The 17,017-nt window shown below is 48.6% G+C and overlaps 1 protein-coding gene across 3 annotated transcripts in view; it reads left to right on the top strand.

Moving 5' to 3' along the window:
- The first annotated feature begins 5,737 nt into the window (after positions 1–5,737).
- ARFGAP3 (ADP ribosylation factor GTPase activating protein 3) overlaps positions 5,738–17,017 on the top strand; it is a 55,069-nt gene continuing 43,789 nt past the window's right edge. For 2 of the 3 annotated variants that reach the window (XM_067698310.1, XM_067698311.1), the window contains exons 1-2: positions 5,738–5,922; positions 12,652–12,770. In XM_067698310.1, the coding sequence (XP_067554411.1) occupies positions 5,854–5,922; positions 12,652–12,770 (188 nt within the window). In that variant the 5' untranslated portion in view covers positions 5,738–5,853. The remainder of the gene's footprint in view (positions 5,923–12,651; positions 12,771–17,017) is intronic. The other variant, XM_067698309.1, reaches the window with a different exon arrangement.

Here is a 17,017-nt window from a genome sequence, read left to right as displayed (position 1 = left end):
CTCAGTAGTTGTAAAAGGAACAAAGGTTCGGATGAAAACTTGGAAACTAAGCAAAAGTATTCAGAAAAACATTAAAGTCCCAACATCCAGAGGTAATACTGCTGACATTCTGGTGCATTTTTTCTAGTCTTTTTTCTATACATACACATGTGCCCATGTTTCATTGTCCTTATCATTAATGTGTGTGTTTTTTACAAAACTGGGATCATACTCTAAACGTAGTTTGGTACCCTGCTTCATTCTCTTAATATTTGATCCTGAGCATTTTCTCCTGTCCCTAAATATGCTTCCACTAAAAATGTTTAATGACGTTCCATGTGTGAGAAGTCTTATACTGCTGAGCACGTCTTTGTTTCCCATCTTTTTTTATTTTTTAAGGTATAGTTTACATACAGGAAAATGCACCCTGTTTAGTGTATAATTTGACAAATGCACATACGTCATGTAACCACCACCACAAACAAGATAGAGAACTGTCCCCTCACTCTCCAGATTTCTGCCTGGTCCTCCGTAATCAACCCCTCCTTGTATTTCCAGCCCCTGGAAACCACTGATCGGTCTTGTTTCCACAGTTTTGCCTTTTCCAGAATGTCATGTGAATGGAATCATACAATATGTAGCTTTTTGAAATTGTCTTATCTTTCACTTCACATAATTCGTCTGAGATCCATCCACGTGGTTTCACGGATCAGTTTGTTACTACTTATTGTGGGTAGTTTACATGGAATGCATTTACCATGGTTTGTTAGTCCAAGTGAAGGATATTTGGGTTGTTTCTAGTTTTTGATTACAAATAAATGCGTTATAAACATACAAGTACAGGTTTTGTGTCAACATAATTTTTCATTTCACTATCCAATTATTTTTTTATAATATTGTAATGTTGCAAATGTCACAGTAATGAGGATTCTAAATCTTTTATCCCATTAAAGGCGGTAATGGCATCAGCTTAAATTTCTTTTTTTTTTTAAATAAATTTATTTTATTTTTGGCTGAGTTGGGTCTTCGTTGCTGTGCGCAGTCCTAAATTTCTACTTCTAAAAGATCAATCAAGGGGCTTCCCTGGTGGTGCAGTGGTTAAGAATCCGCCTGCCAATGCAGGGGACACGGGTTCGAGCCCTGGTCCAGGAAGATCCCACATGCCGTGGAACAACTAAGCCCATGCGCCACAACTACTGAGCCTACGCTCTAGAGCCTATGAGCCACAACTATGAGCCCACGTGCCACAACTACTGAAGCCCACGCACCTAAAGTCCATGCTCTGCAGCAAGAGAAGCCACTGCAATGAGAAGCCTGCGCACAACAATGAAGAGTAGCCCCCACTTGCCACAACTAGAGAAAGCCTGCGTGCAGCAATGAAGACCCAACCCAGCCAAAAATAAATAAATTGATTAAAAAAAATCAATCAAGGTGAATTCCCTGGCAGTCCAGGAGCTAGGACTCCGCGCTTCCACACAGGGGGCACGGGTTCGATCCCTGGTCAGGGAACTAAGATCCCGCAAGCCACACAGCACAGCCAAATAAACGGGGGCGGAGAGGGCATTTGTGAATTTCCAGAAGTGTGAAACCAAGCAGGACTCCACAGGGCCCTCCTGGGTACAAAAGCCCCTCTGTGTCCCCTGTCTCTTGTTTGTGAAAAACGGCTTTAGTCTCCCAGAACTTCCCTGAGTTCCAAAGACCAGACTCAAGCAGCTACTAATCAAGGAAGTGAGGAAATGTAGAAACAAAGGAAAAGCAGTCAAGAAACTAGTTCATCGATAGAGCAGAGTCCTGGTTCATCCTCATAACAACTGTCAGAACAATCTGATGCATCTTTGAGTTGTTCTGCAGAAACAAAGACCCCATGCAGGTGGAGGTTGTTGACTACATGCTGACCCCAAGCACATTGACCCCAGACTGGTTGGAACCAGAAGATTCCTGAAATATCACCCTGTTAACTCACCACCAACCAATCAGAAGAAAGCCCACGAGCTGAAACCCTCACCCCAATGTTGCCTTTAAAACCCATTCCCTGAAAACCATCGAGGAGTTTGGGTCTTGGAGCATGAGCTGCCCATTCTCCTTGCTTGGTGCCTGCAATAAACAATGTGCTTTCCTTCACCACAACCCAGTGTCAGTAAACTGGCTTTGTTGTGCAGCGGGCAAGCAGACCCAAGTTCAGTTTGGTAACAAGTGCACTGCCTGAGCATATACGGATTGGTGGAAATCAGGTAAGACTGGGAATTCCGTGGTGGCCCAGTGGGTAAGACTCCGCGCTCCCAATGCAGATCCCTGGTCGGGGAACTAGATCCCGCATGTATGCCACAACTAAGAAGCCCGCATGCTGCAACTAAAAGATCCTGCAGGCCGCAACTAAAGATCCCACGTGCTGCAACTAAGACCCGGCACAGCCAAAATAAATAAATTAATTAATTTTTTTAAAAAAGCAGATAAGGTTGCTCATGATTCCATGAGCTCATTTTCAAAAGTATCTGACCTGTACAGAAATGGCATGTCTGAGATAGTGTTCACTTCGTAAGTTGCCTGCCATTCCAGTTCTACAAGGATCAAGCCAATAGCCACTGCAGTCACCCACTGACAGTGTACCTGAGGGGAATTCAGGATGGTGAAAAACAGGAGTCATTCTGTCCTTTGGATACTGGCCCTGAGATAGTTAAGATACACAACTAAGGAAAAATTTCAGTAACCCCAGGTTCTTGTTATCTTCCCATACAGAGAAAAGCACTAAAATCATTAACTTGAGATATCTGTTTTTGTGATTCCCAGTAATCTTTTGACGTTCAACTACATGTTTTTTTCCAGCCCCCCTCCCCAGTTCATATATATCCCGGTTCCTCCCTCACCTCTTTGGAACAGTACATCAAGGCTATCTGAAAGGCTGTCTCCTGGGTTAGAGTCCTCAGGAAGACACTGAATACATTCAACTCACAGCTCTTACATTGTGTGTGTGTGTTGTTGTTTTTTTAAGTCAGCAATTTGTTTCCTTCTCAGCACTAACTAAAGTCCACCAGGGCAAGGATGAGATCTGTGCTTATTCTAACTTTGTGATTCATCATATGACTATGTAAACATGTCTGGTTTTTCCTAGAGTGGCACTTGGCTTTCAGCAAGCTCCTGTCCGGCTGGATGGACTAAATAAACTAAACGTTGTCTCACTTGGCCAGAGCCACACCAGGATATCCCCATAAGACTCAGATGGCAAGGACAGTACCCAGAGGGCGACGTGGGCCTGCCTGTTGGCTGGGCCCTTCTCTCGAAGCTCTCCTGTGTTCTATTGTGCTCAGATCTGAAGCAATGAATTTCTGCCTGCCCTCCTTTGAGAGCAAGAGGACTTCCTATCCTCTTCAGGATTTGGTATGACTAGATTTTGCTTCTGCTCCTGGCAGCAATGGATCTTTGCTTGTAGCCTGAGGGAGAGTGAGTTTGCTGCTTTTGCTTTCTAAGAGAGAAGGGAAGCAGGTGGGGTTTTGTGCCCATCCCCCAAAAGTTGGGTGCCTGCCCTACCAAGGGGTTTCTCTCTGATGTCAGAGATCTCTGTCTCCATCTTTCTCATGAAGAAAGATTTCTGATGGAGGTTTACGGAAAAGCGCTTGTGAATGAATGTAAACTCTTCTTGTTTCTGAGGCTTCTAGCTATTCCAAATTGACATGCTAGCCCATGCTTGGCCTCCAAGAATTCATTAAAATTTTAACTGATTTCCTCTTGCCCACTTGTATGGCAGCCACCTCTTTCCCCTGTGCTTTGCCAAAGGTGAAAGAGCTCTTTGTTCCAAGTGTGTTTGGAGAGGCTAGGCTCTCTTTGGAATTCAGCTTACTTGGTTGCTTTGCTCTCAGCTCTCTGATGGGCTCAAGAGAAGTTATGATTTTAAAGGTTATCCAGCCTTTTCTCATTATTATGTTAGGAGTGACGTTCTTTGCAGCTTTCTACATTCTAAGCCCATTCCACGCATCCTTACTGAATGCATACTATGTACCAGGCTTTGTTCTAGGTGCTGGGGATAGAGAGATATAGAGAGATATAGAGAGATATATATATATATCTCTATAGAGAGATAGATGCAATACATCTGATCTCAAAAAATTTATATTCAGCGGAGGGGAGTATTACACATTATGGCCTTAGGTGATAACAAGTTCTATGAAGAACGCTTAAGCAGATGATAGAAAAGAGAAAGGTGGGTGTACAAATGGTATTTTTGGGGGGGGGGGTGTGTGTCCCCTTATGCCCCAACTAGTGTAGATACTGTCTACACTTCATTGCACTTTTTTTCTTCTTCTCAGGGATCTCTATACTGGAGACTGGAGTAGACAATATCCTGAATCTGATATATAACTTGGTAAGAAGATTTCAACTCCAAATAGTAAATGGGACCATCATTCCCATTCCCATCAGAAAGCACAGGCCTCATAAACATGCCAGGTATTCTGTGTAGGGTCAAACCCGTACCTAGGGACACAAAGTACAGGGGTATGTGTGTGTATATATATTTATTTATTTATTTATTTATTTATTTATATTTTTTTCTTTCAGTACGCGGGCCTCTCACTGCTGTGGCCTCTCCCGTTGCGGAGCACAGGCTCCGGACGCGCAGGCTCAGCGGCCATGGCTCACGGGCCCAGCCGCTCCGCGGCATGTGGGATCTCCCCGGACCGGGGCATGAACCTGTGTCCCCTGCATCGGCAGGTGGGCTCTCAACCACTGCGCCACCAGGGAAGCCCGGTATGTATATACTTTGACTCAGTACAAGGCAGAACTTTCAGTCACAGCTGAAACTTACTGTAAAAGTAACTTTTTACAGTTAGGTAAATACATTTCCCTTCCTTGGAATAGTTCCAACCCTGCAAGCTTCCAACTTCCCTGAGGGCATCTAACCAGACAGGTTGAAAGACCACTGCCAAAGCCTTTCCCAGGGCTTCACTGGGAAGCTGCTCTCCTGTACTGCTCAGCACTGATTCCCCATCTCTCACCCCGCTGCACAGAGGAGCAAACCCAGCTTTAGAGACGTGATCTGACCAAGGTCACAGAGCTGGGAAGGAGCTGGCTGGAGTGAGCTTGGAGCCAAGGTGTTGCATTTGACTCCAAAACCTGTTATCCTTCTCCTGACCCGCGGAACCTCACTAGGTGGCTCCACACCCACTAAGGCAAAACAGGCACCGTTCTCCAAGCGTTTAAACCCTCCAGCTAGAAGGGTAGGAAAGGGCCAGCTTCTTTTCTTGTCTATATTCATCAGATTTGACTGAACGCCTTTTGCCTCAGGAGAACTGCTGACTCTCTCACTGACATAACCCAAACTGATCCTTTTCGCCATAGGACGCCTCCCACCAGGGCTCAGGCGACTAGCGAAAATCCGGCTCCTGGACTGAGTCCTCGGGTGTGGGGAGCCGGCGGGGAGGCCCTTGCCCCGCAAGTTTCCTCCTTTGCCACTTGGAGTGACAGGTTCTGCCGCTCTCACGGGGAGGAGGTGAGAGGACCTTGGCCGAGGAAGCAGTCCGTCAGCCGAAGCGGCGGTGGCTCGACCAGCCGTGCGCGCAGGTACAAACCCAACCCGGACCGAGCTTCGCCACTTACTGCCGGGAGTGGAGGCCCGGCGAAGACCTGGAGGAAGCGCGCGAGCCTCCTGCGTAGGAACCGGGGCGGGGCCTGAGTGGGAGGAGCCAGTGGCACTGTTAAGCGAGGGCCACTGGGGAGAGTGGCGCGTGCGCTCCGGCAGTGGGCGGGGACATCGAGAGGCCCGGTCTGATCGTCACGGGCAGCCCCGCCCTTCGGCCATCGTCTACCTCCCGGAGGCGGCAACCGCTCCTACTCTGCCCTTCCCGTTGGCGGGGCCAGCTGCGCCTCGTTTCTTTGGTGACCATGGGGGACCCCAGCAAGCAGGACATCCTGACCATCTTCAAGCGCCTCCGGTCGGTGCCCACCAACAAGGTAACGGCCGCCGGGCGTGTTCAGGCTTGCTTGGCATCCCTGCCGGACCCTGCGGGAGGCCCCTGCGGCGCCAGTGGCCGCGGCCGCGGGAGGAGGAGCCGGCCCGGCCTGTGACACGTCGCACTGTGCGGCCGCAGCGGCTGGGCCTCGCCTGGGTCCGGACTGTGCGCCGCCCCGCAGCTTCAGCAAGGGAGGGGCGGGGTAGGGGGCGCACCCCAGGGTCCGAGGCAGGGCGGGCACCTGGGAGTCCTGGGGGCGGGAGGCGAGAGCATCTGGGGGTCCCGGGGGCGGACCCTTGTGGGCTCCTAACACCGGGCCGGGGAACTTACGGGGGTCGGAGGCGGCTTTTGGTGGGGGCGGAGTGGACACGAGTTCCTGAGAGAGCGGGGGGCGAGCTCGGGGGCCCGAGGGAGGGCTAGGGGGCGTACCCGCGGCTCCTGCGACTGGGGGCGGAGACCACAGGCCACCTATGACCCAGCCGGGAAGCATGCGCCGGGCCAGAAACTCCAGCTGGTAGCGCTGGGCGCTCGGGGAAACTCGGCTCGCCACCTCCCTGCCTCCGAGCTCACCTCTGAAGCTCCTCAGGGAAGCTGTGTCCTCTGGTGGCAGCCTCAGTTTCCCTGTCTGATAAAGCTGCTAAGTGATCACTGCTAAGTGGCTTCGCGCTCTTGTCTCTTGCTAAGAAAGCCCACCACGGACCCCTTTCCCTTCCTTCCCTTTTGTCTCTCTCTTTGGAGATGGGGGTTTTCCTTTTTTTTTTTCATCTCCAGAGACTGTCCCTTCCCCCCACCCATGACTCTTAACAACTTTTCGCTACTGGCTGGAGATGTGGTGACACATCGGGCTAAAGTGACACCCTCTGCTGAGGATCACAGGTCAGAGTGGAACCTGGACAGTGCAAAGGGCCGTCGTGTCAGCATGGACTCTGTGTGCCATGACATGATGGCATAGAAAGAAAGTCCCAGAGTTTTACAAAACTTAGATGTCTTTGTTTTAGGTCTAGGTGGAGGGGAGCCCATGTTTTTACAGCCTAAGAGAAGTGAGCAAGGAAACAGTTTATAGGAGTTGATATCTGATGAACGTAGGAAAGTCAGGAGGGGAAAGAGGTTCCAGGAATTCTCCAGTGCCGATTTCTTTGCTATTTTCTTGACTTTAGAATTTAGGTTAATCTGTTTATAAAGAGGGGTTGATGTAAACTAGACCAGATTAGGATCTGCAGTTAGCAGTGTAGAAACTATACATTTTTTGGTCTGCTTTATCTCAGAAACCCAACATATATTCTCTCTGACTGAATTCATCAAAAGAGGTCCCGTTTAAATTAGAAGTCAGTGTCTTTATACCAAGAACACTTTTGAGGGACGTGTGTGGGCTTGCTTGTAAATTGTTATCCAGACCCTGGGACTTCCTGTCACCTTGGGCAGGTTATTTGACTACTTTGTACCTTATTTTCCTCATCTGAAAATGAGACATGAGCTAGACCTAATTCAGAGAGTTATTGTGAGGATTAAATGAGAAAATCCAAGAAAAGCACCTAGAGCAGTACCTGTATATACTGGCCCTCAATACATGTCAGCAATTTTTTGTTGTTATTATTATTTTAATTATGAACAACACACTTGTAGAAAATTTTATATTCTGTAGTAGGATTCATAAAAGCATCGAGCAAAAATATTTTCTGGTAGTGTTCCACAGTCTTGTGCTACATTTCTTTTTTTTTTTTCTTTTTTTGCTATACGCGGGCCTCTCACTGTTGTGGCCTCTCCCGTTGCGGAGCACAGGCTCCGGACGCGCAGGCTCAGCGGCCATGGCTCACGGGCCTAGCCGCTTGCGGCATGTGGGATCTTCCCGGACCGGGGCACGAACCTGCGTCCCCTGCATCGGCAGGCGGACTCCCAACCACTGCGCCACCAGGGAAGCCCTGTGCTACATTTCTTGATTAAGACTTTTTATTTGATTGTTAATAAGAAACCATTACCTAAGCAAAGATGAAAACTAGTTTTAATGATGTGGAAGAGTTGATAAGCATTTTTAAAATGAGATGGTTAAAAAGAGCTCTAAGACACACAAGACAGGAAAGTACTTAAAGAAAAACACCTCAGTTTGCTTTTAGAATGTGGTGTCCAGTTCTCCCTCTCATGTATGATGGCTCTTTACTCTGGATCAAAGGTTTTAACTCAAAGGGCCAGTTTTCTAGTTTGTGAAATCCTCCCTTGTCTCTGCTCTTCCCTTAGTGTTATATTGATTGTTTGAGTTATTCAGCAAATATTCATTCAGCAAATACCAGTTAAGCACCTGCAGCATGCCGGGCACTGCAGAGCACTGAGGATGTACTGATGGAAAAAGAGACAGGCTCCTGCCTTCAGGAAGCATACGGTCTGTCTAGTGCCTGGAGGACAGATAAAGCGCTGCCTGGCGGGGTAAGAGGCAGTGTAGTGAAGGGGTGACGAGTACACTCCGGGGCAGACTGCCCGGGGTCCAGTCTCTGTGATGCCATGTCTTAGCTATGACACTTAACTTCATGTGTCCTTAGTTTTCTCTAACACGGGGATGAAAACTGGCGCTATATACTCTGCAGGGAACTTGAAATGTGCAAAGTGAACATGCAGGGCCCTTGTTTCAAAAGTACTAAGAATTTCAAGATGAGACAGCAGAGCATTAACCACCTATGGGCGCTTCTGTGTGCGGTGTCCTGTGTGACTGCGTCGATCACACACAGGCCCGGAAGCTGGCCCAGATGGGCATAAGAACAGTACCTTCTTATAGGGTTGTTATCAAGATTCTGTTGGCCAACAGCAGTGCCTGACATGGAGCAAACACTCAATATTAGCTGTGATTTCTATAGTAATTATTCTGACCATGTAGCAAAACAAATTGTTCGTCCCAAACTACTTTTTATCACCATAAGAACTGATACTCTGCTTAGAAGACCATATCTCCACTTGCCCATCAAAACAAAATGGAGTCCCTGCTCCAGCAGAGAGCCAGACTTGGATTTCGAACTGCCCTCTGACCTCAGATCCCACGGGGCCCAGTCTCAGCTCGTGAGCTCTTCTACCACCTGTATTTGCATTCGGTGCCTGCTTTGTGCCAGGCTCAGTGCTCAGCACTCAGCTCAGGTGAACAAGGCCCCAGCCCTCACAGAGCTGCATTCTGCAATTCCTCATCTGTTTTTTTTTTTCAGGAGAAAGAAGGATTATTTATTTATTTTTGGCTGCCTTGGGTCTTCCTTTGCCGCGTGCAGGTTTTCTCTAGTTGTGGCGAGTGGTGCATGGGCTTCCCATTGCGGTGGCTTCTCTTGTTGCAGAGCACGGGCTCTAGGCACGCGGGCTTCAGTAGTTGTGGCATGTGGGCTCAGTAGTTGCGGCTCGCGGGCTCTAGCATGCAGGCTCAGTAGCTGTGGCGCACGGGCTTAGTTGCTCCGCGGCAATGTGGGATCTTCCCGGACCAGGGCTCGAACCCGTGTCTCCTGCATTGTGGAATGGATTCTTAACCACTGCACCACCAGGGGAGTCCAGAAATGGATTTATTTAGAGAGATACATATTCTGTAGGCTGAACATGGTCTGTCTCAAAAGGCGAGAACGGCCTTGGGAGAAACACACTCCAGACAAGAGTGCGGGCCGTCTCGGAAGGCGAGAGGCCTGCAATTCCTCATCTTAGTTGGTGGGTCAGGAGGATTCTGAGGCCACTTGTTAGAAGCCCCGCTGCTGTCTTTTCGTAACCAGCCTTGCGACCACCTTGGGAGTGATTCTCAGACTTGCCTGCTCTGGGCTGTGTGCGCCCAACCTCTGGGTCGTGTCCCTGCACAGGGCCATTTCCTGCACAGGCTTTTGCCCCTTCTGCCCTTTTAGACTCTATTCTTGACATCCCACATGCCACTTGGGCCCTGTCTAGAAAACTTTTTGCATCCTGTCCTTGCTTACTAAGGTTCAACATTATAACTAGTTGTCTTGCCCGCTGGGACTGCTAGACTGGGCTCCACGCGGGCTGACTCTTCCCAGGCCACTTTTGTACGTGCACTCTGTGTGTGTCGGGGGCGTACTGATAGTGACAGCTGTTAGCTAAGTGAGTGAGGGATCACAGTGTCCTCTTGCAGAGGGGCGGCACCTTTGGCAGAGTCAGGCCCACTGTTTGGCATCCCAGGGGTGGACATTCCTTACTCTCATGGCTGTTACCACAGGGCATCTTCATTTCCGTGTCCTTTACTCCCACTTCAGTGGCCTGTCCGGGGCGGGGGTAGGGGGAGATGGGGAGACTCAGCAAGCGTTTGTGGAGTCAGTGCCGCCATCCACTTCTTAATACCTCAGCCTCTGCCACAGTGCCTGGCACGTAGCAGGCAGTCAGTAAACACTGGAGTGAGTGCCTGGTGCCTCTCGTGTCAACTGTCAGCCCTCTAATCCTGCCTGCTTATTGTGAACCTGTCACCATGAGGGGCTTTGGAAAATCCACGCGTGTTTTCACGCTTGTATTGCCCTCAAAAGGCCAGAAGCGAGCTTGCTTTCCTTTTTTTTTTTGGCCACACTGCATGGTATGTGGGATCTTAGTTCCCTGACCAGGGTTTGAACCGCTCCCCCCTGCATTGGAAGCGTGGTGTCTTAACCACTGGACTGCCAGGGAAGTCCCCAGATCTTTCTTGATGGTTTTAGTTGAGACAACCTTCACATAGGTGGCTCTGCCTATAAAGCATACCTAAAAGATGGGGGCTTTTAAAAAACCTCCTATTCGTGGAATTTTTTTTTTTGCAATATGCGGGCCTCTCACTGTTGTGGCCTCTCCCACTGCGGAGCACAGGCTCCGGACACGCAGGCTCAGCGGCCATGGCTCACGGGCCCAGCCGCTCCGCGGCATGTGGGATCCTCCCGGACTGGGGCACGAACCCGCATCCCCTGCGTTGGCAGGCGGACTCTCAACCACTGCGCCACCAGGGAAACATATTCGTGGAATTTTTACCACTCTGTTGTGCTGATGTTAATTAATTACAAATATTAATTCCGTGACAAGCACTGTGTATTTTAAAGTACTTTTGTGTCCTGTTATCAGATGAAGAATGTTTGACTTCAGTGTTGAGGGGGCTGGTGCTAATTTTTGAGCTGGTAATAAGTTTTATACGTTGTTCATTTGACTAACATGTATTTCCTGAATGCTTTGTATGGGTAGATCACTATTTTTCAGGCTCTGTGGGAGATGAAAAAACACACAGAAAACATTTATTGAGCGTTAGCCACGTCCGAGCTCTGTGCAGATGCAGGCGGAAGGCAAGGTGAGGGAAGGGCCCCCAACGCTGCAGGAGCTCCGAGCTGTGCAGGAGGGGGCCCACTCCTTGGACGTGAGCTGTGTGTCTGAGTAATAACAGTGACCTGGACAGAGTGGAAGGGGCAGAGGTCATGAAGGACACGGCATTTCACGCAGGAACAGCTCTCTCTATTAGCATCTATTGTGGAGCTCAGCATCTTAAAACAACAAGCACAAGTTGTCTCACACAGGTTCTGAGGGCCAGGAATCTGGGGGTGGCTCAGTTAGCTAAAATATAGTTTTATTTTTTCTGGAAAACAATTCAAAACAAGTCTATTATTTGTGGAATTTTTAACTGTCCTGTTGTCCTGGCTCTAATTACTCATAAGTATTCATTTCCACAACAAGCACTGTGTATTCTAAAGTACGTTTGTGCTCCTGTTATCAGGTGAGGAATGTTGACTTTTGTCAGTGCTGAGGAAGGAAGGCTCAGGGCTTCTCAGGAGGCTGGGGCCCCCACTCCAAGCTCACTCACGTGGTGGTCAGCCGGCCTCGGCTCCTCACTGGCTGTTGGACTAAAGGCCTCAGTTCCTCTCCACGTGGCTCTCCCCACTGGGCGACCCAGTGTCCTCAAGACATGGCACCTGGCGTCCCCCAGAGCCAGTGATCTGGGGGGAGAGCGAGAGAGAGAAAGGAAGCCCCAGGGTCTTTTATGACCTCACCCCGGAAGGGACGCGCCAGCACTTCTGCCATATCATTGGTCACACGGGCCTCCTGGGCAAATCGAGGGTGGGGATTACATGAGGGGTCAGTACCTGGAGGGCAGGATCCAGGGGAGCATCCAGGGGGCTCTCTTCCTCTGGCTGGGGAGAGGAGAAATGTGCACAGACGCCTGACATTTGGTAGGGCCACTGCCCAGGGGACAGTAAGGCCTTGGCCTTTCCTGCAGGGGACATCGCTGTCTAGCGTTCATGCATGTGAGTGGCAGGAACCCTGTCGATGCTTCATGCATGAGTCATGTTTGAGGCAATAAACACATCTAAGTTCTCTTCACTACGCATACTATGTACTGTTATAATAGATATACAAAAATATATAACATATAATTAATGCATTATATTAATAGTCTATTGATATATAATTATATAATACAGTAACATTATAATAATAAAAGAAATAGAAATTTGAGGTTTAAAAAAAAATCTAGGTGAGATATTTTTCTAATAACCAGTTTGTTTATCTATTATTCTTTTTTTTTTTTTTTTTGCCGTACTGTGCAGCTTGTGGGATCTTAGTTCCCCCACCAGGGATTGAACCTGGGCTCTGGCAGTGAAAATGCTGAGTCCTAACCACTGGACTGCCAGGGAATTCCCTCTAATAATCAGTTTGAATTGTAAAGATTAAGCAGCTTTGAAGCCACATCCTGTACTGTCCTATAGGGTGGCTCATTTGGCTGATAAGAATCGATGAATAACTGAATTTTGAAATTTTCTTTCAGGTGTGTTTTGACTGCGGTGCCAAGAATCCCAGCTGGGCCAGCATCACTTATGGGGTGTTCCTGTGCATCGACTGCTCGGGGTCACACCGGTCGCTTGGTGTCCACCTGAGTTTTATTCGGTAAGGGGAACTTTCCTCACTGGGGGTGGGAGTGATTACCTCGTTACGTGGGTCTCTCTCCCCTTTTCCTTTATGTTTGCTTTGACGTCAGGTAAAATGAGAGGTTGATTATGAGTCATGGAGATTTAAATCTTGTGTAATTGAGTAAACTCGGAAAATGAATTATTTTCTACTTGGTCGCTGTGCTGTAGAGCTTGGTGTGAGAGGAAGCAGTGTTGAAGCCACAGTCAGAACAGAAGCCTTGAGGCAGCATCTCCTTTTCCTTTCTTGTCTCTGATAATTAGCAGCACACAGGAGTCTTGCTCTAACGCCTCCTGGGGGAAGGGGTCTCTGTCGCTCCTCCAGGTGGACAGTCACTGCAGGTGGCGGGAGACCCTCGTCAGATCAGGGCTGCGCCCCCAGCAAAATCCGGCAGCTCAGCCTCCAACGACACTTATAGCAGAGCCCGAGGGAATGATTTTTGCATGAATTTCAGTGGCATTTTCAAATGTTTGCAATGTGAAAGACGTGGGCTGCCTGGACCCCTCTGGCTAGTCCCTATCTCTGCTCTGACCTCTTGGTAGTAGCCTTTCTGGGGCCTTTGCGGCCATCAGAGAAAGATGCCCCCTCTGGACACAGTCCCACAGTCCAGTAGGAGGCTGGAAGTACAGGGGCACCTCTGAGCAGTCGTGGCTCAGGTCTCTGTATGGCTGGCCTCCCCAGGTCAGCTCACCTGTTTCCCTGCCAGTTCTTTTTCCAGGGAAGGAGCCAGCTAGGCAGGCAGGCTGTTTGAAATCATGGCAAGCAGTTTTATTTTATATTATGACTTAAGGAATACTGATACTACAGTGTGATTACCATAAAGAGCATTTGTTCGTGTAGGGTAAAATCTATGATAATTTGTAACGAGATATTTTGTATCCTGGCGCAAAAACTATACAGTAATAATAACAACATAACTTTCTTTTTTTTAAAACGTATTTATTTTTGGCTGCATTGGGTCTTTGCTGCGGCGCGCGGGCTTCTCGTTGCAGTGGCTTGTCTTGTTGCGGAGCACGGGCTCTAGGTGCACAGGCTCAGTAGTTGTGACTCGCGGGCTCTAGAGTACAGGCTCAGTAGTTGTGGCGCACGGGTTTAGTTGCTCCGCGGCATGTGGGATCTTCCTGGACCGGGGCTCGAACCCGTGTCCCCTGCATTGGCAGGCAGATTCTTAACCACTGTGCCACCAGGGAAGTCACCATAACTTTCTTTTTAATGGATTAACTGAAAAAAACTTTATGTACTTTCTTGAGTTCTTTTTTTCAGAAATCAATTTATCAAAGCAAAATGGGCTAAATGTTATAGCCATAGAACTCCATAGGTCATGATTTAGAAAAGGGAATTCTCTTGGGTGTTCTTACTACTTCCAGAATATCTATCAGTTTCCTGTCTTCTTTTCTTTTTTCTTAGATGCTGGACCCAGGATATTTTTAATACACTCTCCTGACCTTGTCTCTTTTTGAAATGTGGAGGGATTTGGTTGCCAGGGCAAGTTTATTCTTCATGTACTTTTTCCCCCAGGTCAGTTGTCCCCAGTTAGCACGTGATGACCCACTCTGTCCAGAGGTCGCGATGCCTAGACTGAGGCGATGTGTAGTGTGTTGTCTTCCTTTCTCTCTCACTGTGCTCTTTCCCTCTTCCTCTCTGCGAGGTCCTGCCCATCAGAACCTGGCCCTCCCTTTTCCTCACCACTACAGCACAACACCAGCTTAAACCGTTCCAGGAAATCAGGTGGTTTTCTGACGTGTTCCCCAGCTGAGGGAAGGGCTGCCTGAGAGCCTGATGAGGCTGGACAGCAGGGCCTGTTTGGGATGTTGCAGGTTTAATCACTACCCTTTTAAAAGTTAGATAAATATAACTGTATGAATCATGATGCTTATAAATGATTCAAGAACAACTGTTTAAAAAAAAAAAAATCACTGTACATATAACCCAAGGGCAACAGTCTAGGATTTGGGCAAGAGAAGGTCAAGGATGATGAGGGTACTAAGGATTTTCTTTTCATGAGGCGGAGGGCTGCTCTTTAAACATTTTTTATTGATTAAAAAATTTACAGGGCTTCCCTGGTGGCGCAGTGGTTGAGAGTCCGCCTGCCGATGCAGGGGACACGGGTTCGTGCCCCAGTCCGGGAGGATCCCACGTGCCGCGAAGCGGCTGGGCCCGTGAGCCATGGCCGCTGAGCCTGCGCGTCCAGAGCCTGTGCTCCGCAACGGGAGAGGCCACAGCAGTGAGAGGCCCGCGTACCGCAAAAAAAAAAAATTTACAAACATTAGTTTACTGGGGAAAAAAATCCAAACAGTCCCAGAGTATATAAAGTAGGAAGTGAAAGTCCCTGCTCTAGAACCCCCTTCCCTCTCCTTCCTCTCCCCGTGCTAGCTGGCTGCACACACACACACACACACACACACACACACACACACGCACACACACACACACAGAGTCCTGTTTCCCAGGCATGAACATATTAACAGTTTGGCATGGGTGGAATGTTTATTTAAAAGGAGGTTTTGTGGTTTTTTAGTTTTTTTTAATTAATTTATTTATTTTTGGCTGCGTTGGGTCTTTGTTGCTGCACGCGGTCTTTCTCTAGTTGCGGTGAACGGGGACCGCTCTTCATTGCGGTGCATGGGCTTCTTATTGCGGTGGCTTCTCTTGTTGCAGAACATGGGCTCTACGCGCGTGGGCTTCAGTAGTTGTGGCACACGGGCTCAGTAGTTGTGGCACACGGGCTCAGTAGTTGTGGCACAGGGGCTTAGTTGCTCCGCGGCATGTGGGATCTTCCCGGACCGGGGCACGAACCCGTGTCCTCTGCATTGGCAGGTGGACTCTCAACCACTGCTCCACCAGGGAAGTCCGGAGGTTTTGTTTTGTTTTGTTTTTAAGTAGAATTTCAAGTCAACGAGTTTACAAAGGGAAAAAAATTTTTAGACTACGGCTTTTGCCAAGCAAAAAGGAAAAGACAGGTTAGGCATCTGCGGAAATGGCAAGCTGCACTGGGAGCTGACTGCAGCGTGGACCTGATGGTCTGGCCTCTTCCCACCCTCCAGGCCTCGGAGCTCTTCGCCCAGTGCCTGTGACGCTGAGTGTCCCAGTGCTCCTCTCTCTGGCTCTGTTTATTCTCAAGTTCACCATTAAGTATGTCATGGGCTGTGACAAGTGCAGGGGGTCTCACCCTTGTCACTGTTGGTGGGCTGGGGGTACAAATACAACATAAATAAGAAAATAAACTATAAAGAACATTGATAGAAACAGAGCATGGTGTCTACTTCTGGTTGGAAAATTAGGCAAAGTGTAAAGGAGGAGGTCACATTTGCAGTGAACTTCGAAGGTCTGGTGAGATTTTGATAACGGAGACAAGGTAGGGAAAAAGGAGGGCCGCACTCAGACTTTACGAGAAGATATAGAGGTGGGAAAAAGTGAACTGTTTAGTAGCTAGTTTTTATATGCATAGGAAAATGAGGAGAAATAAGATTCAAAGGGGAAGATCTGCGTGGCCTTGGGAGGGCCAGTCTGGGAGCTTAAACTTTATACTCCTGAGGCCCTTGGGGGGGTACACGTGGGAAGGGAAGGCTGACGTGAGCCTGGGTGCAGTAGGCACCCCAGAGATTCACAAGGCAGTGCTAGGTGGGTGGTAGGTGTGAGGATGCTGCAGCTTGGCTGCTGGGGGTCTGAATCCCGTTGCCATCCCTAGCTGTTGGTAAGGTGAGCATGTTCCTTACCTCTCTGTGTCTCAGTTTCCTTCCCTTAAAAGTGGAGATGAGAAGGCTTATACTCATCTTAGGGCTTTGGGAGGAGTGAGCAAATGAACTCACATGAATGCTGGCACGTGGCCAGACCCCAGCTTGTTATTTTCGTTTTGTAATTTTTTAATAAATTTATTTATTTTATTTATTTATTTTAAATAAATACCAGTGCTCCCTGGCAACAGTGAGAAGCCCGCGTACCACCAAAAAAAAAAAAAACCAACTAAAATTAGAATTAACATATGACCCAACAATCCAACTGCTGGGCATATACCCAGAGAAAACCATAATTCAGAAAGACACATGGGGACTTCCCTGGTGGCATATGGTTAAGAATCCGCCTGCCAATGCAGGGGACACAGGTTCGAGCCTTGGTCCAGGAAGATCCCACATGCTGCAGAGCAACTGAGCCCGTGCACCACAACTACTGAGCCTGTGAGCCACAACTACTGAGCCCGTGTGCCACAACTACTGAAGCCCATGTGC

Source organism: Pseudorca crassidens, chromosome 11 (assembly GCF_039906515.1).
Source record: "Pseudorca crassidens isolate mPseCra1 chromosome 11, mPseCra1.hap1, whole genome shotgun sequence".
Lineage (NCBI taxonomy): Eukaryota > Metazoa > Chordata > Mammalia > Artiodactyla > Delphinidae > Pseudorca > Pseudorca crassidens.
Note: the sequence above shows the minus strand (reverse complement) of the source record. Positions and strands in the feature narration are given on the sequence as shown.